The 25,403-nt window shown below is 28.0% G+C and overlaps 2 protein-coding genes across 3 annotated transcripts in view; one reads left to right on the top strand and one right to left on the bottom strand.

Moving 5' to 3' along the window:
• LOC105256251 overlaps window positions 1–6,935 on the top strand; it is a 72,450-nt gene extending 65,515 nt beyond the window's left edge. Inside the window, exons 5-15 of the mRNA XM_025414140.1 lie at window positions 1,492–1,743; window positions 2,147–2,321; window positions 2,413–2,519; window positions 2,838–2,987; window positions 3,086–3,219; window positions 3,922–4,080; window positions 4,257–4,423; window positions 4,969–5,339; window positions 5,717–5,868; window positions 6,237–6,441; window positions 6,532–6,935. Coding sequence (XP_025269925.1) covers window positions 1,492–1,743; window positions 2,147–2,321; window positions 2,413–2,519; window positions 2,838–2,987; window positions 3,086–3,219; window positions 3,922–4,080; window positions 4,257–4,423; window positions 4,969–5,339; window positions 5,717–5,868; window positions 6,237–6,441; window positions 6,532–6,779 — 2,120 coding nt within the window. The 3' untranslated portion in view covers window positions 6,780–6,935. The remainder of the gene's footprint in view (window positions 1–1,491; window positions 1,744–2,146; window positions 2,322–2,412; window positions 2,520–2,837; window positions 2,988–3,085; window positions 3,220–3,921; window positions 4,081–4,256; window positions 4,424–4,968; window positions 5,340–5,716; window positions 5,869–6,236; window positions 6,442–6,531) is intronic.
• LOC105256252 (COP9 signalosome complex subunit 7) overlaps window positions 1–13,364 on the bottom strand; it is an 82,281-nt gene extending 68,917 nt beyond the window's left edge. Inside the window, exons 1-4 of one of the 2 annotated variants that reach the window (XM_011266013.3) lie at window positions 13,181–13,364; window positions 12,072–12,733; window positions 11,795–11,966; window positions 10,459–10,873 (exon numbers count right to left, since the gene is read on the bottom strand). In XM_011266013.3, coding sequence (XP_011264315.1) covers window positions 10,854–10,873; window positions 11,795–11,966; window positions 12,072–12,719 — 840 coding nt within the window. In that variant the 5' untranslated portion in view covers window positions 12,720–12,733; window positions 13,181–13,364 and the 3' untranslated portion in view covers window positions 10,459–10,853. Of the gene's footprint in view, window positions 1–10,458; window positions 10,874–11,794; window positions 11,967–12,071; window positions 12,734–13,180 lie in introns of those variants that run through there. The other variant, XM_011266014.3, reaches the window with a different exon arrangement.
• Window positions 13,365–25,403: the final 12,039 nt, after the last annotated feature.

Here is a 25,403-nt window from a genome sequence, read left to right as displayed (position 1 = left end):
ATATGTAAAAATATGTAAAATTATAATATCAAATTACAATAATATCAAATTTGCAATGTTATGTTAAAAGTTTATTTAAAAGTTGCTTTATGAGTTAAGATAAATAAAATTAAACTTTGCATGATTACACAGACTAGAAATATAATATATTTTACATTTGTGTAATTAGTTATATAAGCAGAAATTGCGTTTATAATTTACATTATGTTTATATCGTTCATAACTAACATCGAAACGTATTTACATGCACGGCTAAGAAAACATTTAAATCCTTCGATGTAAATTCATGAGGAAATTCAAATATGGATAGCAGAGAAACGAGCAAATGTATGTTGCTATTTTCGTAGACGCAAAATGAGAAATAATACAGAGTGAAAATGGTTGTAAGAAGCACATATAAAAATTATGACGTTGCCGGATAACTCTCTTTTCATATATATTCAATTCGCATACAATAACAAGAAGTACAATTAATTATATAACACTTTATACATACACTGAAATGAAAACACACTCTGAAATAATCTTATTTCAGAGAAATAAAGATTAACAACTCCATCTGACGAGCAAAGATGTTTCTTTACTATCTCGGGTGAATAAACATTTCATCCATTTAATCCATTCAACATAGTACTGAACCTTGAAATCCCTTGGTGACTTTTCGAATCTTTCATACTTGCGTAACTTTCTACCAACATTTTTGATAAAGAGCTCACATTTTCAAATATACTTTTCTACTAAAAAAAAGCTAGTATTCAAAAATTGTTTTATTAACATATTTAATAAATTTTATAAAAATATCCTTCGATGAGATACTAATAGATCAAAATATGTGCATTAAAAATAAGAAAAAATATTTTGGCATTTTATAAACAGTAAATATAAAATACTCAATAATCTTATTGAGTATGTGATTTTATATAATTTTATCCTTAAAAGAGAAGCATAACGATTGCCGAAAAGTTAAATTATAATATTTACAAAATTTTTTTTCTTAAAGTAATTTTTCGTAATTTCTCATGTCTCGTTATTTTAAATTATGTTATTTAAAACACGTTAAAAAAAACAAATATGATTTTAGCAAACAATACATTTCATTGTTTAAGCATCTATTCCGATGAGAAAAAAAAGCATCTCGCGATAAACGTTATTTTATGTAGAATTTCCTTATAGACCTTTTTGTAACTAACCATTCTCGGCTTCGTCAGGCTCGACCTTATGCTCTCTTTTACGCCCTCATCGATTCTTACCAGATCCTGTATTATCTTGATTCCTACAGGAATCGTCTACGCGGAGCGAGACATTTCATTGGCATTTTTTTCAATAAAAGCTTGAGTCCTTTTGCTTTCGGGAAAATGACTTTTTTCCGCGATAAAATAAAACCGAATGGCGAAAATTACCGCGATAATAGAGATAAGACGATAAAAAGGGCACAGCGTTTATGGATGAAATTTTCGCGAAGCTCTTCTAACTCTTGTATTGTCATCGTAGGTTGCATTATTTTCGGTTCCGACCAAGAAGTTGCCGGGGTTATGAGGGCGGTTAGACGATGCAATGCGACCGGCGCTTTTTCCTGGATCGGAAGTGACGGTTGGAGTGCAAGAGGATTAGTGAGTAACGGTAACGAGCCGGAAGTCGAAGGCACTTTATCGGTCCAACCTCAGGCCAACCGCGTTAAGGGTTTCGAAGAGTACTTCCTCAACTTGACCGTCGAGAATAATCGAAGAAATCCGTGGTTCGTCGGTAAGCGTACGGCCGAAGGACGCGAATGGGAACAAAACTTGGCGATTCTAACTTTGCAATATGCATGCACGTATATTGTATACGCGCAAGTTTGCGGTTGTTATAAGAAAAGTGTTCTGAGATTTTATTCTCTCTACATATCGACAAACTTTTAATATGATTTTCTAAGTAGATCGACATTCAATGCAGTTGTTGGTTGCCAATCAAAGTAGCAAACTAACAATATGTGTGTTATTTTGTTTTCTCAATAAAGCAAAAATTATATACAATATTATTATTTTCATTTGCGTGACATTTAAAGACGCGTAAGCATATGTTTCGCCAAGTCATCCTAAGTTATAATATATCAAATTATCACACATTTGTCACATGTAACGAATGCAAACCTTCGCGTTAATTTTAGAATTTTGGGAAGATCACTTCAAATGTCGATATCCGAACGCATCCCGAACACCGTACAACAAAAAATATACAAAAGCTTGCACAATGGAAGAACGTCTCACCAAGCAAAACACGGCTTTCGAAGATCAACTACAGTTTGTCTCCGATGCAGTAATGGCATTCGCTTACGCTTTTCGGTATAATTAAAATTTACTCATCGACAGATATATCCCCGAAAATATTCTCAAGAAAATGTTGAGATAAAAGCGCTATTCTTCCTTTTCCTAGAGATATGCACCTTGACCTTTGCGACGGAAAGCCAGGATTATGCGATGCTATGAAACCAACTAAGGGAACAATGCTTCTCCAGTATCTGCGTAAGGTGGACTTCGAGGGTAAGCTAATAAAGTGATTTCTTGAAAGAGATTATGAGAGGCGAAATCGATTCTAATCATTGAACATATATATTATAAATTAATAGGATGCCTAACACTTCATGTGATGTTTTCAAATATTAAATAAATTTAAATACATAATATATCTATGAAATAAAATAAAAGAAAATATTTTAGAAAGGCTATAAAGGCTATAAAAAAGGCTATAAGGCTATATCTCTATTATAGGGTGAAAACTATTTTTATCGTGATTAGTTGCTTATACGTCTCGATCAAGTTTTCATGGTACTCATAGGCGATCGAACGACTACGTTTAAGGTCTAAGCGGAGACAAGTTTAGATTCGACAAGAATGGTGACGGACCCGCGCGGTACAACATCATACATTTCAAGCAAATCGAACCGGGCAAATACAAGTGGATACGCGTCGGTGAATACCTGGAAGGCGAGCTGTGGCTAAATATGCCTGGTAAATCCTTTCATTTTCATATTTCACAACACATATACTACAATATGTAACGTACTATAGTATTCTACATCGTCATCGTGCATGTATCTGTGTTTTAGAAATTCAATTTAAACTCGGGCATCCTCAATCACCTGAGAGCGTGTGTTCTTTGCCTTGTGAGGTCGGCCAGGCAAAGAAATATGTCGAGGGTGAAAGATGCTGCTGGCATTGCTTTAATTGCACTCAATATCAGGTATGTCAATGTCGTTAAAAATAATTAATTTACTAGACTCGATATATTTTTAATTTAATTTGCCACTTTTTTTATTAAAAAACCTTCACAGATAGATTCATCATATCAGATTTTCACAGTTTTGAGTCAAAAATACCTATCTATGTTTGTGTATATATTCTCACAATTGTAATAATTGGTTTTTAAAATACTGCATATTGGTTTTATTCGATATAGTTCTCGTTGAATATCTGTTATATCTATTAAATAGAGGAATATGTAAAAATATATATATTTATATATAAAACTAAAATCGATTTTAATTTGTCAATTAATTATAATAAAATAACAGAATAATAAATTCAAACCAATACGTAAAATGGCTTTCCGATGAATTTATTTCAAGATTTAAAATCCTTAATCATATAACCATTCTATTGATATATATATATATATATATATATATATATATATATATATCAATAGAATATATATATATCAATAGAATGGTTATATGATTAAGGATTTTAAATCTTGAAATAAATTCATCGGAAAGCCATTTTACATATTGGTTCGCGTTACAATTTGCTTTATTCAATATCAATTATATATATATATATATATATATATATATATATCAATTGATGTATATTAATTCGAATTAGCTCTATTCACTATTGTATATATGTGGAAATCTATTTGACTCCCTTTTTTATAACATAGATACGACATCCCAAAGATGAGACGCAGTGTATTCAATGTCGTCAAGGTACGCTACCCGATGAGACTCATTCAATGTGTCGGGATGTTCCGGAAGAATTTCTACGCCCGGAGAGCGCTTGGGCAATAAGTGCAATGTCTTTTTCTGCCACAGGAATTTTGGTAAATATTTCTTTTAGTATCTTTCATAATCTAATTTTCTAAAGCTGACAGCTCGAATGAAAAGAATAATATATTAAGAAAAATAAATATAATTTATATCTCTGACTGCAATAATTGCGTCATATATCTTATATGACATACGTAATCATCTGATTCACGTATCTTTTGGGAAATAGGTCACGCTATTTGTCGGCGGCGTTTTCTTTAGACATAACGACACGCCTGTTGTACGTGCATCTGGACGAGAATTATCTTATGTTCTTCTGTCAGGAATTTTACTCTGTTATCTCGTCACATTCACTTTGATACTTAGACCCACGGACATTGTCTGCGGTATTCAAAGGTAAATAACTATAAATCTTTCAGAATGTATTCTATTCTACAAGTATTCCGACGTGATAGCGTTTATCTCTCTGTTCTTATTATACAAATTGTTAAAGTTACTTTAGAATCAATACATAGCTAAATTACAATCTTCGTGCAATTAATTAACTATCTAATTAAAATGATGCAATTAACAACTATCTAATTTTAATGATAATTTTTCTAGTTTTACATAATTTATAAATTTACATAATAATCTTTCAAATTTTCTTTTTATTTTTTTATAATTCATGTAATCCTCTCATTTTAGTATAGTAAAAGTAAAATATTTTTTTTTAAACGATGTCTAAAATCCAACCAGTGTCTAATAATTTAGACGAACATAACTCGATAAAAAAATAAGAAAATTGGATTTTTATATATTAATCTATATATACAATCACACACACACACACACACACACAGTTAAAAACATGAAATATACACAGAAAATATCATTTCTCAATATTAAAAGAATATTTGTTAAGAAAAAGCGAAGATATAATTTTATATCTCTGCTGACAGATTTGCCGCAGGCTTCTGCTTCACAGTAGTATATGCGGCATTACTAACAAAGACCAATCGAATCTCAAGAATCTTCAATGCCGGAAGCGCGAAAAGACCATCTTTCATATCACCTCGATCACAACTTATTATCTGTGTTGGATTAATATTAGTGCAAATCTTAATTACCGGAATATGGATAATCATCGATCCCGCCAAAGCTATGCATCATTATCCCACGATGGAGGACAATTTGCTTGTTTGCAACAATTATATCGATGCCAGTTATATGATCGCGTTCGCGTATCCTACAATATTAATAGTCGTGTGCACTGTCTATGCCGTCCTTACGAGAAAGATTCCAGAAGCCTTCAACGAGAGCAAGCACATTGGTAAGTTTAATTTTTCTGTTTCGCACATATATCACGTTAAGCATATTTTTATAAATATTTATACCATATTATGTGCTGTTCTTTTATAATTAAATTAAATACTTCAATAAAGATTCGAAATAATAATGGAAAACTTTAATTTTACAATATTTATTTGCAATATGCAAATACAACAATGCATTATGGTCGATATATATTCTAACTATATAAAAAAATAAAGAAAATATTGATCGAATTGTAAAACTAATGAATTCGGTCACGCAATTACAACGTAATTATAGTACGAAAAAGATTAGCTGAAAAATATTGCATCCTTTGTACCTAACGACTATTTAACGAAGAGAACAGCGTCATTAAGAAACACGTCTTTAATGTAGGTTTAACAATGTATACGACGTGCGTTATATGGTGTGCTTTCATACCTTTGTACTACGGTACCGGAAGCAATGTTGCATTGAGAATTACTTCGATGTCGGTCACAATCAGTCTTTCTGCGTCTGTAACGGTGGTTTGTCTCTTCAGTCCAAAGGTAAAGCTTGATTATTAAAGCTTGAATATTTAAAAATGCTTGTATTTCAAAATGAACGTTCTGGATTACAAGATTATCGCAATTTTGGAATCTCGAATATATTATGCCTAGTATTTGAAAAAATCTCGATTTAAATTCAAATGAATACAGTTGCAATGTATGCAGAATATTAAAGATTTGTATTTTTGTTAATATTTCTTTTAAAATCCTCGACGAAAACATAATTTCTGAAAAATAAAATTTAGCTTAAAATTCTGTTTTTTATATAAAAAAAATAAAGTGGAACTTTAATTATCGAATCACTGGGCATAAATTGATTTTTGGTTTTTGCTTAATTTATCATAATAATGTATTGTTTATACACGCAGCTATACATTATTTTAATCCGACCTGAAAGAAATGTGCGCCCAACCGTAAGGCCTAATCTGACGAAAAGTACAGCGATAACCGCCACAAATGCATCGAATATGATGGGCCCAGTGACGGCAACAACAGTTTTGACAGCTGCAACTTGCGATCAAAATAAAGCAATCAAAAAACATATCGCTATAGACTGCTCTACTCAAAGTGAGTGTAAGTATACTTTCGAGTTTTTTTTATAAAATATGATTATCATTTTAATATTAGTATTTTCAAATTCTCATTATCTATTTTTGTTCGCAGGCTACGAATTGCAATTAAAGGATCAAAAGAATGGAGCGTCATTAGCAACATATACTTCGCGATCAACTCAAACGACTAACAACGAAAAGGAAGATATGGCTACTGTGGCGATTAGTGAAGAATCGCCGGATGTAATCGCGTCTGTGAATAATAAAGAATCAAAAAACAGCACGATTATGACAAAACGACTTAATAGCAATGCAAGGATAGGTAATGGACCGCTTTCTCAAAGTGACCTCTCTTTATAGCGAAAGGTAGAATTGTCTTTAAAACCAATCTCGAAAAAACCTGTCATCGTCTGATTTATTCTTCATATATACGATTGGTATGTCAATGTATTTTTTAACGCAAAAGACACAAAATATCTATTTTAAAAATTGTTTTAGAAATTATTTGTCATTAGATGTTCCTCACCAAAACTCGTTATATAGTAAATAACAACTATTAGGCAAATTATATATATATATATATATATATATATATATATATATGTACGATATTATTCATTATAATATTATTTATTCACTTTAAATTATTCATTAGAATAGAGCAAAAGTAAAGTAAATCAAATTTATTACGCGTATCGTACACATATGATATGCCAAAAACACATGTAGGTCATAATGCACGAAATGTCATAAGTCTATAATCTTAAATTAAGAAAAAAAGCGTAAGAATATAATGGACTTTAGAGTTAAAAAATGTTTCATTAACTAATTATGCAATATAATGTGCGCGAGAAATATTTGTATAATTAATAAATAGTGCATTTCGCTGTCATGTTGACGGCGTATTATTAATAGATATATAACAGCTCGATATTAATTCTGGAGGAAATTATAATTTTAATGAAGACAAGATTTGTTAAATTAATTTTATTCTTATATTTAATGAATATAAGACAGATGTTAAGCGATAGATTAAAGCGTAAAATTCTCTTGTTTATCTCTTATATAAAAAAATAGTTCAAATTTTCATTGATAATTATTAAACACTAACATTTCTAATGTAATATAAAATGTGTTAAATATTTTAACTACATAATATCTTGCTAAAGATAGAGATTTCTTCTTTCTCGATTTTAAATTATAACTTTCCAATTCATGAAAAAATTGAAGAGACTAACCTCTCCCCTTTAAAGATTTTTTTAAAATTGTTTAAATCCCTTTCAATATTTTTATTTTTTGTATATTTTAACATATAATATGTATTAATTATAAATAAATTCTGCATCATCCTTTCATATATAATTATAAAAATTTGGTATCGAAATATATTATTTTCAATATCATTTGTCATCAAATATAACAGATGCTATGGAAATTTAAATGTGTATATATAAATCTCTGATTTGATAAATTAAAAAATTTTCCCGTTTAAAGCAGAAGTAATTTTCTGATATTGTATTTATAAGATCAATATCTTAAAATTTATTAGATAAATTCGTAAGTTTTTTAAGAATATTAAAAATAATGTTCGTATTATATATATATATATATATATATATACACATATAATTGTAAAATATCTATTTAAAAATATATAAACTTTAAGGTTAATTTAACGTCCTCTCTTCATCGCGTCGCATTTTACACTTAAATAAAATATATGTACATTTACATATTTTAGAATAAATAGTATAATGTTAAATTTTTAGAAATATTTTCTGCAAACTATAGGAATTGCTCTCTGTAGAAATAATATGCACAATTATGATAGTGCAAATCTATTTCTAAACTATGATTCTTTAATGTTTAAAAATTATTTAGATATGCTGTAAAACAGATTTGAAATTTCTATTACTTTTATATAATATTAAATATATCTCATTCAGGACAAACATATCATTTGCATACCATATATATCAATAAACTTTTCATTTAATTAATTATTATAAAATAATTACTATGAAAAAATCAATCAATTTATTAATAGTGCATTCAATCGGATTTTACGATCAATCGAGTATTTAATTATTTATAAATATACAATATACAATATACATATACACACATACTACACATTATGTACCATTTATTTATTGGAACTTTTTTACTTTCTTTAAATAACAGATTATCTTCAATTTATGTTATTTATGTAAATAGAAACATAATTATTAAGCATATGTATCTGTAAACTTTATTACTATTTATTTGTATAATTCCTCTGTATATGCACAAATGCTAATATTAAAGTACAGATGTATTAATTTTAAACTATTACATTTCAAAATATTTTTTTCTTTTTTTTTTATTAGGCTTTAAATATAGATAAGAATGTGATATTTTTTTAAGTATTACTCATATTTAATCATCTTTAATCGTTTGTCAAATATAATTATTATTAAATATAATTTTTATAATTTCAATATATATATAAGCAGTAGAAAGATATAACTATTAAATTATTAGAAAAAAAGTTTCAAATGTGCAATTTAGCACTCCTACATATTATCGCACGTATCAAAAGAATTTTTCATTATAATTTTATGTACATTTTAAAAATAAGTAATAATTTAAGATTTATATAAAAAGAACGAAATTATATATATAAATCAAATAATTATGACAATTATATATATGAAACAATGCAACAAAATATACCTCGATGGGTATTCGAAGTATATATATATACATATACATATATATACTACATACACATATATACTATATACACATACACAAACGCACACACATACATGTATACATATATGTATATGTGTGTGTGCCTATACACAAAATAAATTATAAGTAATTGTACATATAATACATACATGTAATACCATAAATACGAATTTATTGTCTTAGCTCATATCAAATCTATTTGAATTATATTCTTTGAATTATGAAAAAACGCGTGATTATGCAATGTGTAAATTCCATGAAATGCAATGCAAAAATACAATGTCAAAAATGATATATATATATATTATTATATATATATACGTATATCACGCGATCTAAAGATATTTTAAATACATTACGAATTTTAAAATATAGAGAAGAAATAGTATTAGTATAATGTATCTATTAGAATAAAAGTTACAAAATAAAATCGATGATATAATGTACCCACTGCATACTATTTTCCTTGCCATAAATGAATTTTATGAGAAAAAAAAGAAACTCTTTAATCATTTATTTTTTTAACGAATATCAGATGCGATTTACAATAAATATGAAACAATTTAAAGATGCTATTTTTAAAAGCTATAAAAGTTACAAAAAGAACTCTAACGTCAGAATCACAAAGAGAAACAGAAAGAGAAAGAAAGAGAAAGAAAGAAAAAAGCAAGAAAAAAAAGAATATCTAAATAGCTTGCCACAAGGTTCCATCTAATTCATTCTCGATTATTTTCAACTTGTTTTATCGACTGTTAATCAAACGGATCAGTAGCAGATCTTGAAAATCCTTAGCCATATAATTTATGACTTGTATTTTAAGCTCTTATAATCATACATTAAAAAGGAAAAAATACCATTGTATGATTATAATTTCTCACTAATGAAGATAATTGAATATGAAGAAGAAATATTACAAATGTAAATATGCGTACAGAAAATTGTGTGTGTGTGCGTGCGTGTATATATATATATATGTATATACACAAAATTTTCTGTACACATATTTACATTTTTGATATTTCTTCTTCATATTCACAATACAAGTATATTCTTTCGTCAGTAAGAAATAATTTTAATTATATATATATATATATATATATATATATATATATATATATATATATAACTAAAACAATATTTTAATAACAATAATTTTCTCTCTTTCCTACAATGTTAGATACCTAGTTGCATCATTCTTAAAACCTAACATCAGTTTTCTCTAACAGGTGAAGGAAACAAGGTGAAAAAGACGAGACAATCGTGAGGGAAAAAGAGACATTAAGGTTACAGAAAAAAGCCTCACTAAAATATATTATCCTTTTATTCGAGTAGCAATTACAACGCTCTTCAATAGACGGCTGACATTTCTTTTTTTTTTTTTTTTTTTGCTAAACTACATCAGTAGTATACCTTGATAATTTTCTGAACATACAAGATTCTTCAAAAACGACCTTTTCGACTAGTTATGCGTCAATGAATTGTTTAGCGATTATAAATCCTTACAAAACGAAAATCTATAAAGTCTCAACGCAAACAGTACGAACGATAATATCGTTGGAAGTACACGTAAGCATCGATCAACTCGTCACAATGGGCATACCGTTTTATGTGATTTCTGGCAATGGGTAGGCACGTATGCATTGATAAATATGCAATGCATCTTGCATTATTTATCAAATTTTCATCTAGAGTCAAATCCTAATTAAATTCTTCACGCCCTACAAACATAAAACATGATATCTTTGGTCTAAAAAAAATAAACAGATATATCACAAGAATATTCAAGCTTACCTACAAAATTATCTTTGTCGCAAAGAAAAGATTCATTGTTTTCAAATGCTCGATGTAAAGACAATCGTCACATATATCTCGCTAGGTATACTTTGTACGTATATATTAAAATTCTTAATTTGGTATGAATAAATAAATGATTAACTCCGTGAATAAATGATAAATTTGGTATAAACAACTACCGAAATCGTTTATACAGCAAAGATTAACTACATTAGATATTTGAAATAATCACAGTAAAAGTATGTATATGTGTATATAAAATATGTATGTGTATGCATATTACTGATTCCCTAAACACACATTGCTATTAATAAAATAGAAATCAACCTCGGTTTTTCTGAAAAATTCTATATGATGTATATGTGTGTCAATAAATCATTCTTATAAATATATTTTAATAAGAAAAAATATTCTTGATTTTATTCGCTATTAGCATAATTACCATAAACATTACATAAAATTGAATAGTATTACATATTTGTATACTGTTTGATATTATAAATATATTTAGAGTGTTCTATAAAATATTATTTTCCTACTTTACTCTAAAAATCTCTATTAATTCGATAATTTCAGATACATAAAAGATTTTCAATTTGGCATGAATAATCCGTTGCATGTAATTTTAATATTATTATTCTCTTTTCATTCATCATTCAATATAATCTAAACTAAAAGTTAATACAAAAATGTTTGAATGTTTCCATCACTTTCAAATTCGACTATTTAGACTCGATTTTTTACACCAAATTCGAAGCGTAAAATCCGATTCAATGAAATATATGATGCAAAGAATGCACATTGTGCAAGAAAGGACTATTGAATTTATGTCTTCCAAAACTTACCACTGACTTTGATACATTTGACCTTCTGTAACTTCTTCTTCTCCGATAGCACCGGCATAGCTTCTCTACTTGATTCACTTCCTCCTGCGCCAGAACTACCGCCAGCCACATCAGCTTCTTGAATGCTACTACCTCCTGCTTGAGCTGCGAGAGATTTCTTTATATTCGTAATCTAAACATAACATAACAAAGAAAATCCATATTGTAACTAGTTATATATAATTAAATTTCTAACAATTTATAGAACAAGTAATTAAAAAGGAAACATAGAACTCACATCTCTCTGTATTCTTTCTTTGTGATAAGTAGCTTTTTGTTTTTCAACATTAGCTCTAGATATTTGATCCTCGATACAAGATAAAACTGTATCGCACGCTTCACCCCAAGCAGCTAAGGTTTCAGCTACTACACCAGTATCACCTGGTCGTACATCTCGTCCTAGACCAGCATAATCTACTTCTAATTGTGAATTTTTTTGATCTAATTTCCCATGAATTATATCTGCGTATATTGCTTCAATAATTAAATCCTCTAGATCTCTAACATTCTTTATATCTAACTCTTCCAACAATACCGAATAAGGTATACATTTGTTTTTTGTAGCAAGAGTGACAATTGTAAGATGTTGAAGTTTCTTTTTTTGTATAGGAGTTAATTCTAACACTTTCTCTTTATTATCCAAATAATCTTTATAGGTGCCATATGCAAACAGATTCAAAGTATTCCAATATTGGACATAAGGCCCATTCTCCAACTCTTTGATATTTGGCATATCTAATAATTCACCAAAAACATGAACGCCAGGTGTTTCAACAGCTTGCCTTATGAGTTCTATGGCAGCAGCACCTTTTGCAGTTTTTGCAAGCAATACAAACTGCTCTAAAGGATTATTGGCTGATTTCTCAGTGTTATTTCCACCAGTCATGCTGATGATTGATCCTATAATATATGTAAGAATAAAATACTCCTGTATATATAAATAATAATGTCATAGAATATATATATATATACAAAGCCATTAATGTCTTAATATATGAATTTAGACACATGTATTTAGAGATACATATATATAAATTGCATATATGCATATACTTGGATATGTTAATAAATTCATATATTAAAACATTTATTATTAATATCACTCTATCTCTATGTATCTAATTGAAAATAATGATAGAAGAAATTGCAAACATTATATGAAAAAAATCTTGCCTTGGTAACAGAACTTAGTAAATTGAAAACTCTCTCGTGTAATTATTTAATTTTAAAAAGTTGAAAAATTCACATTTGTGTACCGCATTACATGCGCAACAAATAAACAGCATGCAATGTTATGAGAGATGTATAATCGAGGTTAAATATTCCATAATAATAAATCTAACTCACCTCAACGTTATTAGATCGCGATGAATCTTTAAACTGATCACAATTTTTGGCACCGTCTAGGAGACTCGGATTTTTTGAATTATGAAAAGATACAAAAGATGACAAATGCACACCAACAACACTGATAAGTGCGAGAAATATCTTCAGTGCACTTCACTCGTCACAAATATTTCGAATCGTTTAACCAATCAAAATGAGCAAAGATCTCTTCGTCCTTATTGGTTAATCAAATGATTTAAATTTCTGATGCTAAGTATATAGAATGCACTTTCCATCGTGATATTACATCTGCTTTTCGATTGATCATCACATAGAGAATTTCTAGGGATTTCGGAAAGTTTTATGCTAACAGCCAATCAGTATCTTTGACCAGAGAGAAGACTGAGAGCAGAGAGAAGACTGAGAGGTGTCATGGCCCACTTTTAGGTGATCCCTGAAAGCGATATGCCCTCTGTAATCTAAAAAACGTGGACATGAACTACAAAGCCAAAGTCCACGAAAGTTCTCAGAGGGTAACATATATGTGCACAATTTCTGATTCTGTTCCGTGCTATGTAAAAAATGCCTGTAGTACACGAAATGCCATCAGTGCTGTATAGCAAAACGCATATGTATATAAATATAAATAAATTTTTAATTTTAATTTTTTAAATAAATTTTGTGGTCCTCTCTCTCTCCCTCTCTCTCTTTCTCTCTCTCTCTCTCTCTCTCTCTCTACACACACACAAATAAACACACACACACACATATAATATATATATATATGTATATATAGTATGACGCTACAACTTTATTCTGAAATATTTGCGTTATGTTTAGAAATATATATATATATATATATATATATATATATATATATATATATATATATTCGAAAAATATAGATGTTGCAAAATATTTTAAATATCTCTTCCTTTATATAAAATATAAAGAATTTATATGTTCTATTCTAATATAGTCAACATTATTTATATACTTTTATTATAATTTTCTTACCAGCATAATATTTTTATGCTTAATATTTTATATAATATAATGTACTAAATTATAAAATTTAATATACAAAATATTACAAAATAGTATTATTATTAATAAATAGATTGCACACTGTCTTTTAGTTTCTAATTATTTTCAATCATTATGCATTTCTATCCAATAGAAATCTCCTCTTCTTCGAGTTCTTGGATTATTATGGTTTATTGTATTCTTTTGTGTTAAAATTATAAAAATTATCATCATTTGTGTCATGCTTATTCCTTCTTATGGAGTCCATCGAAATACTTTCTATTTGTTCTCAGCTATAGATATTCAAATCACTGTAGTTGCCTTTTTCTCGATTATTCCCTTTTTCTTTCATTTTATTTAAAAATATTAATATAATTAATATAACAAATATTTATATAATTTTGGTATTTCTCTTAGTCTGACATTTCCCCTTCGATATGTCCGGCATAGATGACACTATCAATAACTACGATCGGTATTCATTACTCACTTTTATATTTAAGATCATATTTAAAATTATCTTAAATATAAGAAAAGTCTATACGAATATCGGTGTATGTTACCGGCATAGCTCTCAGGCTCATTAAAATACTCAAACCTCCTCAGCCGGCAAATGCCTTCCTTAAGATGGAGATATCATGGAGAAGGCAAAATTTTTCATTTTCTTTCACTACAGAATTTAATACAAAAAGTTAATGTAAAATATAATATTATATAATTTGAAATGTAATACAAAATAAATTAACATCCTTTTTTTTTTACGTGCGGAAAAAAAACTCTCTTAGAAAATACTCAAAAAATATTGATCCCTTAAAAATTCTTAATATTAATCTATTCTTAATATTATTCTTCTTTATATTAATAATATAATTATTGAAATATTTATTAATTTGTTTTCCCTAATATTATTTAAACCTACATTTCCTGATTCTTTAAAAGATACATAATATAAAATCAGCTAAATTAATCACATAATAGCCCTAACAATCCTTTACTTTTTGAAAGGAAAATTAAAAAATCTTAATGATCACCTAATAGCCCTAACAATCCTATTTCTCGATTAAATGAAATTATTCGAGGAAAGCCTATCTCTAATCACGTATACTTTAATTACGTGCTCTAATTACATTCTCTAACTGCCCTAACCGCGTGAATAAATGTCCGACATTACGTACTATTGTACGTAAAGCTTTTCTTCAGGCCAGTTGAACTTACTTTTCATTGATCCTGGCCACTTTCTCGCTCGATCTCTAATCAGAGATCGAAAAAGGAGATAAACACTCCTTCTTTTGCCGATTAATTACCGGCAAATGAGCGTAAATATTTCACGCGCATCGTAACGATCGCTCGATTTTACGATCGTTTGTTAAATATTTGAATATAACTTTATTTTAACTCAAATAAAGCCAAATTACAACAAATTTCTATATACTATATCTTCTAATAAAATATAAAATTCATGTGTGTGTATAATTTTTATGATATTACAAATTATTTAATTAATTAATCGTTTAGCTTTATTTTAAGTTAAAGTAAAATTTAAAAACAATATCTACAAACAAATTCTACAATGGATGAGCTATGATATAAGAAATTAGAATAAAATAAATGCGCGTTATAAGAATAAAGTAGTATCAAAAATTGATAAAATTGTTAAAATTATTAATGCGTGCTCTTGATTTAATAAACTAGTCAAGTCTTTACAAAAAAATTTTCTTTTCTTGATTCTCTTTTTTAAATTAATACTTCAATATATTTTCGCAATAGATGCAAAGCATTTCGAAAGAATTTATTAAAAGTTATTTAATTTAATCTATCCTAGCTCATCCATTTTAAGGCAACGGACTTACTCTACAATCTACAATCTACAATCTACAATCTACAATCTACAATCTACATCTACAATCTCTACGAATCCGTTTCCTTAAAGTTAAATAAAAGTTTTTCTCACTCACCGACACTGATGCGCAACAGCGGAGTTATATTTATCGAAGCTACGTTGTCTGTAACATACAAATATAAAATTCATTTATATTAATGCTCACAAAATGCAATCAATATTTCAAAAAATTTTTATCGCGCGGAATTTTATATCCGATGTATAAAATAATAAGCAGAGATAAACACGTGTGGAAAAATTTTATAAAATTTTAAAACTGTTTTTTAAGAAAGTTTTTTAAAAAGTTTTATATAACTTTTATAAAAATCTTTCTCTCTAATTTTCTCTTTAATTCATTTAAATAATAAGATCAAATTATTATGCGTACGATTTATAACAATTGATATACAAATAATAAATATTCACCATCAGGTTGCTCCGCCGATGCAAGATGCCTCTCCCAGGCCTCCTCCTCCTCTCATGTTGTTGACGCGCGATATTTTCAACGGCACTCCCGCACTCACGAGCGATATTTTTATATCGCTATTTTCGTTATTTTACGCGCGATACTAAACGGCACTCCCGCACTACTTCGGTATTCGGATTAAAAATTTGATCGCGCGATGTATATATTTAATATATATATACTTTGTCCGACACTCCCGGTTTCGGTACGAGCGAAAATCTCATTTCATTTACGAGACTTAACTTTGAGCCAACAGGTCGGGAGTGCAACGATACAATGAGCAAAGATTAGGCCCGAACCGGAAAGATGACGAAACGATTGACGGAATAGAGGAAAATAAAGTTCACCAGCTCTTTTTCGCGCATAATTATCCTATCTCGTATCGAACCTGGACCCGCTAAGCATGATTTCAGGTGCTTCGCCCGGAACACGAAGTTTCCCGCAATGCAGGATATGGCTACACCAGGCTGGTAGACGGCAAAAGAAGAGGATACCCACATTTTTTAAATGCTAACATTCAGCGATTTAAAAAATGGGGAGGCAACCCCTTTTACCGAGCGAAAATCATGCTTAGGGGAATCCACTCGACTCCTCGACAGGGTTAACACACGCAGTGCGTGTGGCTGTAGGGTAGACGAGCAAAGAGAAGGGACCCATTGACGACCATTCCGAGCAATCGATCGAGTTCTAACTAATTCGGGCCGAATCATTTGACGAAGTACGAAGCACGAAGCGCGAGTGTACATTGCATAACAACGTGTGCAAACTCGAAACATCCCAGTTAGTTGGTATCGGAAGTAGAGACTCGTGACAATAAATGAAATTGGGATTTTATATGAAAAAGTCCAAAATTTCCGCGAAAACGCGACGACGCGAGAATACTACAACGCGAAAACGCGGTAACGAAACGCTTGCCGTCCGCGGCACGTTGGCGGCACCGACGACGCGAAAGGGTACTTCGCTTCCCTTTCAGGCACCATAAGATTTATCGTAAATAGAAAAATTTAAAATAAATCTCAAGGCACCATCCAAGTACTAAGCCCTCCCACCACGACAAGGTGTACCCCATGGGAGGGTTATATTATATATAATTTTTTTTTATATATAATATAATATAATATAATAATTGTAATTAATAAGCTCTCTATAAAAAATAATTAAATGGAGTGAGAGTAAAAGCTCTCAAATCCTTTACTCTCACTCCATTTAATAATATAATATATAATATATAATAATATATATATATAATTTGGAATTTATTTTGAAATATAGTAAATAAATTTAAATTTGCATAATAAGATTTCGATTAAATTATGTATTTAATTAACAAAAATTGAGAAAATTTAAAGCATTGGTTGAAATATATTTAATTCTAATATTATATTCTAATATTATAAAGAAATATTATAATAAGGATCGATGATCGAAATATCACAACATAATCTCTTATACTCTTTCATGCATAATCTGTTTCAATTTTTAATCGCAGTAATGAATGATTGTGATTCGATAAAGATTTATCGTTGCATTACAGTTTCATGTAGCTAATTAATTTTTAATTAATTAATTTTTATTAAAATTTATAGTAAATTATGTTTCCATACTAATTGTCATTATGTTTAGTAAAAAAATTATAATATACAAAACGTTTCTTACCACTACTTTATTACTCGAGAGTCACCGTACGAATGATGACAAAGCGGCACCGTATAGCACGCTACTGTTTATATTTTATATTGCCAAAATCAAACATCGTATTATCGATAATTCGTTACCGAAATATTTTATATCTTATAAAATATACATTAACGTAAAATATTAAATTATGAAAGTATTTAATTTATTGATTGAAATTGATTATTTATCAAACAATTCACGCAATCTTTTGTTATGCTAATTATTTGCGTCTATAATTCGATTGTTTTACTGCGCGTTCTCTCATATCCCAAATTATATTTAAATTATCAAGTAGAACGATAAAGAAACGTATGCAATATATTTGTAATTCTAAATATTAAAATAATAATTATTGTCTGTAAAAATCGCAATTATCAAAGTGATTATTTTATATTTCAGATCCCTATAATTTAATCAATTTTCGATTAAATTGTGTATTTAATTAACAATGATTGAGAAAATTTAAAGCATTGGTCGAAATATATTTAATTCTAATATGATATTCTAATATTATAAAGAAATATTGTAATAAGTTTCGATGATCGAAATATCGCAACATAATCTCTTATCCTCTTTTATGTATAACCTGTTTCAATTTTTAATCGCAGTAATGAATGATTGCGATACAATAAAGATTTCTCGTTGAAGATTTATCGTTGCAATACAGTTTCATGTCGTTAATTAATTTTTAATTAATTAACATTTATTAATATTCATAGCAAATTATGTTTCAAGACTAATCATAATTGTGTTTAACAAGAAAAATTATAATATACGAAGCGTTTCTCACCACTACTTTATTTCTCTAGAGTCACCGTGCAACTGATAACAAAGCGGTAACGTATAAAGCGCTACTGTTTATATTTTATATTGCCAAAGTCGAACGCCGCGTTATCGATAATTTGTTGCTGTAATATTTTTATATTTTATATATTATAAAATATACATTAACGTGGAATATTAAATTATGGAAATATTTTAATTTATTGATTAAAATTTATTATTTATCGCGAATCTTTTCATTATGTTAATTATTTGCATCTATAATTCGATTATTTTACTTCGTGTTCTCTCACAATCCAAATTATATTTAGATTGTCAAGATAAAGTGACACGAGTGAAATATATTGTGACTCTAACAATGAGAAAATTTAAAGCATTGATCGAAATATATTTAATTCTAATACTGTTAAAGAAATAATATAATAAGTATCGATGATCGGAAGATTATATTTAATTCGCTTATCCCCTTTTATATATCCCCTTTCAATTTTTAATCGCGGTAGTAAATGATTACGATTCGATAAATATTTATCGTTATGATACAGTTTCATATCGTTAATTAATTTTTAATTAATTAATTTTTGTTAATATTTATAGCAAATTATATTTCGATACTAATCATAATCGTGTTTAGTAAAAAAATTACAGTATACGAAGCGTTCCTTACCACTACTTTATTACTCGAGAGCCACCGTGCGAATAACGACAAAACGGTAACGTATAGCGCGCTACTGTTTATATTTCATATTGCCAAAGTCGAACGCCGCGTTATCGATAATTACGTGACATTTATTATTAATGATAGATATGCAACAATAGAATTTAATAAGTTTTATATAACGTAAATGATCGTGAAAGAAGAGAAAGAATCATTAATAAAATTATTGATCGTTTCTTCGACTGTAAAAGAAAGTATTTGGATTACTGGCGCATTTTGTGTAAATTATCAAAGGAATTATTCAAAATGAATAGAATAAACTTCGAAACCAACAATTAAATTACTAAATAAGTTGCGATTTAAAATTCGCGAGAAAACGCGACGAATAAATAATTCGACAATAATCGGAATATTCGATTGCAGATGCGCGAGTTAATAATAAATTTATAAAAAATTAATATGTGTATAACACTTATCATATTACAAGTTATTTCATTACAATAATTAATCATTTGGCTTTACATTAAGTTTAAAAACAATATCTACAACAAATTCTATAATGGACGAGCTATAAGAAATTAGAATAAGATAAGTGAATAAGATAAATACGTGTTAAGAATAAATCAGCATCAGATGTAATTGATACAATTTTTAATGTTCTTTTCAATAAATTAGATAAAATTATAAGAATGATCTTTTCTCGGTCTTCTTTCTTTATGATTAATATACTGTAATATTTTCGCGATCTATGCAATACATTTCAAACGAATTTATTAAAAGTTATTTAATCTATCCTAGCTCATCCATTTTAAGGCAACAGATTTATTTACAATCTCTACCGTTACCTTAAAATTAAATAAAAGTTTTTATCACTCACCATGGCATTAATGTGCAGCAGCGGAGTTATCGTTATCCGTTATTATTGTTGTCGTTAAAACTACGTCTGAAACATACAAATATAAAATTCATTTATAACAAGGCTGCGGAATTTCATATCCCGTGTGTAAAATAATAAGCAGATATAAACACGTATGGGAAGATTTTATAAATTTTAAAATTATTTTTTAAATAGAAATTTTCATATTTATAAAAATCTTTCTCTCTAATTTTCTCTTTAATTCCTTTAAATTATAAGAATGAATTATTATGCGTACGATTTATAACAATTGATATACAAATAATAAATATTCACCATCAGGTTGCTTCGCCGATGCAAGATGCCTCTACCAGGTCTCCTCCTCCTCTCATGTTGTTGGCGCGCGATACTTTGACACTCCCGCACTCGCGAACGATATTTTTATATCGCTATTTTCGTTATTTTACGCGCGATACTGAACGGCACTCCCGCACTATTTCGATTAAATGTGATTAAAAATTTTATATTTGATCGCGCGATGTGTATACTTAATATGTATATACCTTTAACGGCACTCCCTAATATGTATATACCTAACGCGACGCGTTAACGAAGCGCTTGCCGTCCGCGGCACGTTGACGGCACCGACGACGCGAAAAGGTACTTAGCTTCCCTTTCAGGCACCTTAAGATTTATCATAAATAGAAAAATTTAAGATAAATCTCAAGACACCATCCAAGTACTAAGCCCTCCCACCACGACAAGGTGTACCCCATGGGAGGGTTATATTATATATAATTTTATATATAATATAATATATATAATTTGGAATTTATTTTGTATATAGTATATAAACTTAAATTTACATAACAAGAACGTAAAACAAAATCACTAGGGTGATACTGTTTATGTTGGATACTATGTTGTTGTTTATTGTTAAAATAATTTAACATATTAATGTATCTCTCATATATCTAACGTATTAATGTATCGTAAGATTAAAAGATTAAAATAATTACATGTTGTCATACATAACTATTGTTTAATTAACAAAGATTTAATTAATAAAAAGAATATTTAAAGCATTGATCAAAATGTAGTTAATTCTAATATTATTAAAGAAATATTATAATAAGCATCAATGATCGATATCATAATATAATTAATTCTCTTATCCCCTTTTACGTATCCCATGTTTTAATTTTTGTTCGACGTAATGAATGATTGCGATTCGATAAAGATATTGTTTCATGTCGCTAATTAATTTCTAATTAATTAATTTTTATTACAATTTATAGTAAATTATGTTTCGATACTAATCGTAATCGTGTTTAGCAAAAAAATTACAATATACGAAGCGTTTCTCACCACAACTATATTACTCGAGAGTCACTGTGCGAATGATGACAAAGCGGTAACGTATAAAGCGTTACTGTTTATATTTTATATTTCCAAAGTCGAACGCCGTGTTATCGATAATTTGCTAAAATATTTTATAAATTGTAAAATATACATTAACGCAGAATATTAAGTTAATGAAGTATTTAAATTTATTGATTAAAATTGATTATTTATTAAACAATTTATCACGGAGCCTTTCGTTATGCTAATTATTTGTATCTATAATTCGATTGCTTTACTTCGCGTTCTCTCACATCCTAAATTATATTTAGATTATCAAGTAGAACGATAAAGTAACACGGACGAAATATATTTGTGATTCTAAATATTAAAATAATAATTATTGTCCGTAAAAATATCAATTATCAAAGTGATTATTTTATATTTCAGATCCCTATAATTTAATCAATTTTCGATTAAATTGTGTATTTAATTAACAATGATTGAGAAAATTTAAAGCATTGGTCGAAATATATTTAATTCTAATATGATATTCTAATATTATAAAGAAATATTGTAATAAGTTTCGATGATCGAAATATCGCAATATAATCTCTTATCCTCTTTTATGTATAACATGTTTTAATTAAATCGCGGTAATGAATGATTGCGATACGATAAAGATTTATCGTTCCAATACAGTTTCATGTCGTTAATTAATTTTTAATTAATTCACATTTATTAATATTCATAGCAAATTATGTTTCAAAACTAATCATAATCGTGTTTAACAAGAAAAATTATAATATACGTAGCGTTTCTCACCACAACTTTATTACTCGAGAGTCACTGTGCGAATGATGACAATGCGGTAACGTATAGAGCGTTACTGTTTATATTTTATATTGCCAAAGTCGAACGCCGTATTATCGATAATTTGCTGAAATATTTTATAAATTGTAAAATATACATTAACGTAGAATCTTAAATTAATGAAGTATTTTAATTTATTGATTAAAATTGATTATTTATTAAACAATTTATCACGGAGCCTTTCGTTATGCTAATTATTTGTATCTATAATTCGATTGCTTTACTTCGCGTTCTCTCACATCCTAAATTATATTTAGATTATCAAGTAGAACGATAAAGTAACACGGACGAAATATATTTATGATTCTAAATATTAAAATAATAATTATTGTCCGTAAAAATCGCAATTATCATAGTGATTATTTCATATTTCAGATCCCTATAATTTAATCAATTTTCGATTAAATTGTGTATTTAATTAACAATGATTGAGAAAATTTAAAGCATTGGTCGAAATATATTTAATTCTAATATGATATTCTAATATTATAAAGAAATATTGTAATAAGTTTCGATGATCGAAATATCGCAACATAATCTCTTATCCTCTTTTATGTATAACATGTTTTAATTAAATCGCGGTAATGAATGATTGCGATACGATAAAGATTTATCGTTCCAATACAGTTTCATGTCGTTAATTAATTTTTAATTAATTCACATTTATTAATATTCATAGCAAATTATGTTTCAAAACTAATCATAATCGTGTTTAACAAGAAAAATTATAATATACGTAGCGTTTCTCACCACAACTTTATTACTCGAGAGTCACTGTGCGAATGATGACAATGCGGTAACGTATAGAGCGTTACTGTTTATATTTTATATTGCCAAAGTCGAACGCCGTATTATCGATAATTTGCTGAAATATTTTATAAATTGTAAAATATACATTAACGTAGAATCTTAAATTAATGAAGTATTTTAATTTATTGATTAAAATTGATTATTTATTAAACAATTTATCACGGAGCCTTTCGTTATGCTAATTATTTGTATCTATAATTCGATTGCTTTACTTCGCGTTCTCTTACATCCTAAATTATATTTAGATTATCAAGTAGAACGATAAAGTAACACGGACGAAATATATTTGTGATTCTAAATATTAAAATAATAATTATTGTCCGTAAAAATACCAATTATCAAAATGATTATTTTATATTTCAGATCCCTATAATTTAATCAATTTTCGATTAAATTGTGTATTTAATTAACAATGATTGAGAAAATTTAAAGCATTGGTCGAAATATATTTAATTCTAATATGATATTCTAATATTATAAAGAAATATTGTAATAAGTTTCGATGATCGAAATATCGCAACATAATCTCTTATCCTCTTTTATGTATAACATGTTTTAATTAAATCACGGTAATGAATGATTGCGATACGATAAAGATTTATCGTTCCAATACAGTTTCATGTCGTTAATTAATTTTTAATTAATTCACATTTATTAATATTTATAGCAAATTATGTTTCAAAACTAATCATAATCGTGTTTAACAAGAAAAATTATAATATACGTTGCGTTTCTCACCACAACTTTATTACTCGAGAGTCACTGTGCGAATGATGACAATGCTGTAACGTATAGAGCGTTACTGTTTATATTTTATATTGCCAAAGTCGAACGCCGTATTATCGATAATTTGCTGAAATATTTTATAAATTGTAAAATATACATTAACGCAAAATCTTAAGTTAATGAAGTATTTTAATTTATTGATTAAAATTGATTATTTATTAAACAATTTATCACGGAGCCTTTCGTTATGCTAATTATTTGTATCTATAATTCGATTGCTTTACTTCGCGTTCTCTCACATCCTAAATTATATTTAGATTATCAAGTAGAACGATAAAGTAACACGGACGAAATATATTTATGATTCTAAATATTAAAATAATAATTATTGTCCGTAAAAAATCGCAATTATCATAGTGATTATTTCATATTTCAGATCCCTATAATTTAATCAATTTTCGATTAAATTGTGTATTTAATTAACAATGATTGAGAAAATTTAAAGCATTGGTCGAAATATATTTAATTCTAATATTATATTCTAATATTATATAGAAATATTGTAATAAGTTTCGATGATCGAAATATCGCAACATAATCTTTTATCCTCTTTTATGTATAACATGTTTTAATTAAATCGCGGTAATGAATGATTGCGATACGATAAAGATTTATCGTTCCAATACAGTTTCATGTCGTCAATTAATTTTTAATTAATTAACATTTATTAATATTCATAGCAAATTATGTTTCAAGACTAATCATAATCGTGTTTAACAAGAAAAATTATAATATACAAAGCGTTTCTCCATTACTTTATTACTCTAGAGTCACCGTGCAACTGTTAACAAAGCGGTAACGTATAAAGCACTGTTTATATTTTATATGCCAAAGTCGAACGCCGTGTTATCGATAATTCATTGCCGAAATATTTTTATATTATAAAATATACATTAGTGTGGAATATTAAGTTATAAAAGTATTTTTATTTATTGATTAAAATGATTATTTATCATACAATTCACAAAGCTTTGTTATGCTAATTATTTGCATCCATATTCAATTGTTTTACTTTGTGTTCTCTCACAGTCTCCCCTTCCCAAATTATATTTAGATTGTTAAGTAAAACGATAAAGTAAACGGATAAAA

The sequence above is a fragment of the Camponotus floridanus genome, unplaced genomic scaffold (assembly GCF_003227725.1).
Source record: "Camponotus floridanus strain SB8 unplaced genomic scaffold, Cflo_v7.5 scaffold78, whole genome shotgun sequence".
Lineage (NCBI taxonomy): Eukaryota > Metazoa > Arthropoda > Insecta > Hymenoptera > Formicidae > Camponotus > Camponotus floridanus.
Note: the sequence above shows the minus strand (reverse complement) of the source record. Positions and strands in the feature narration are given on the sequence as shown.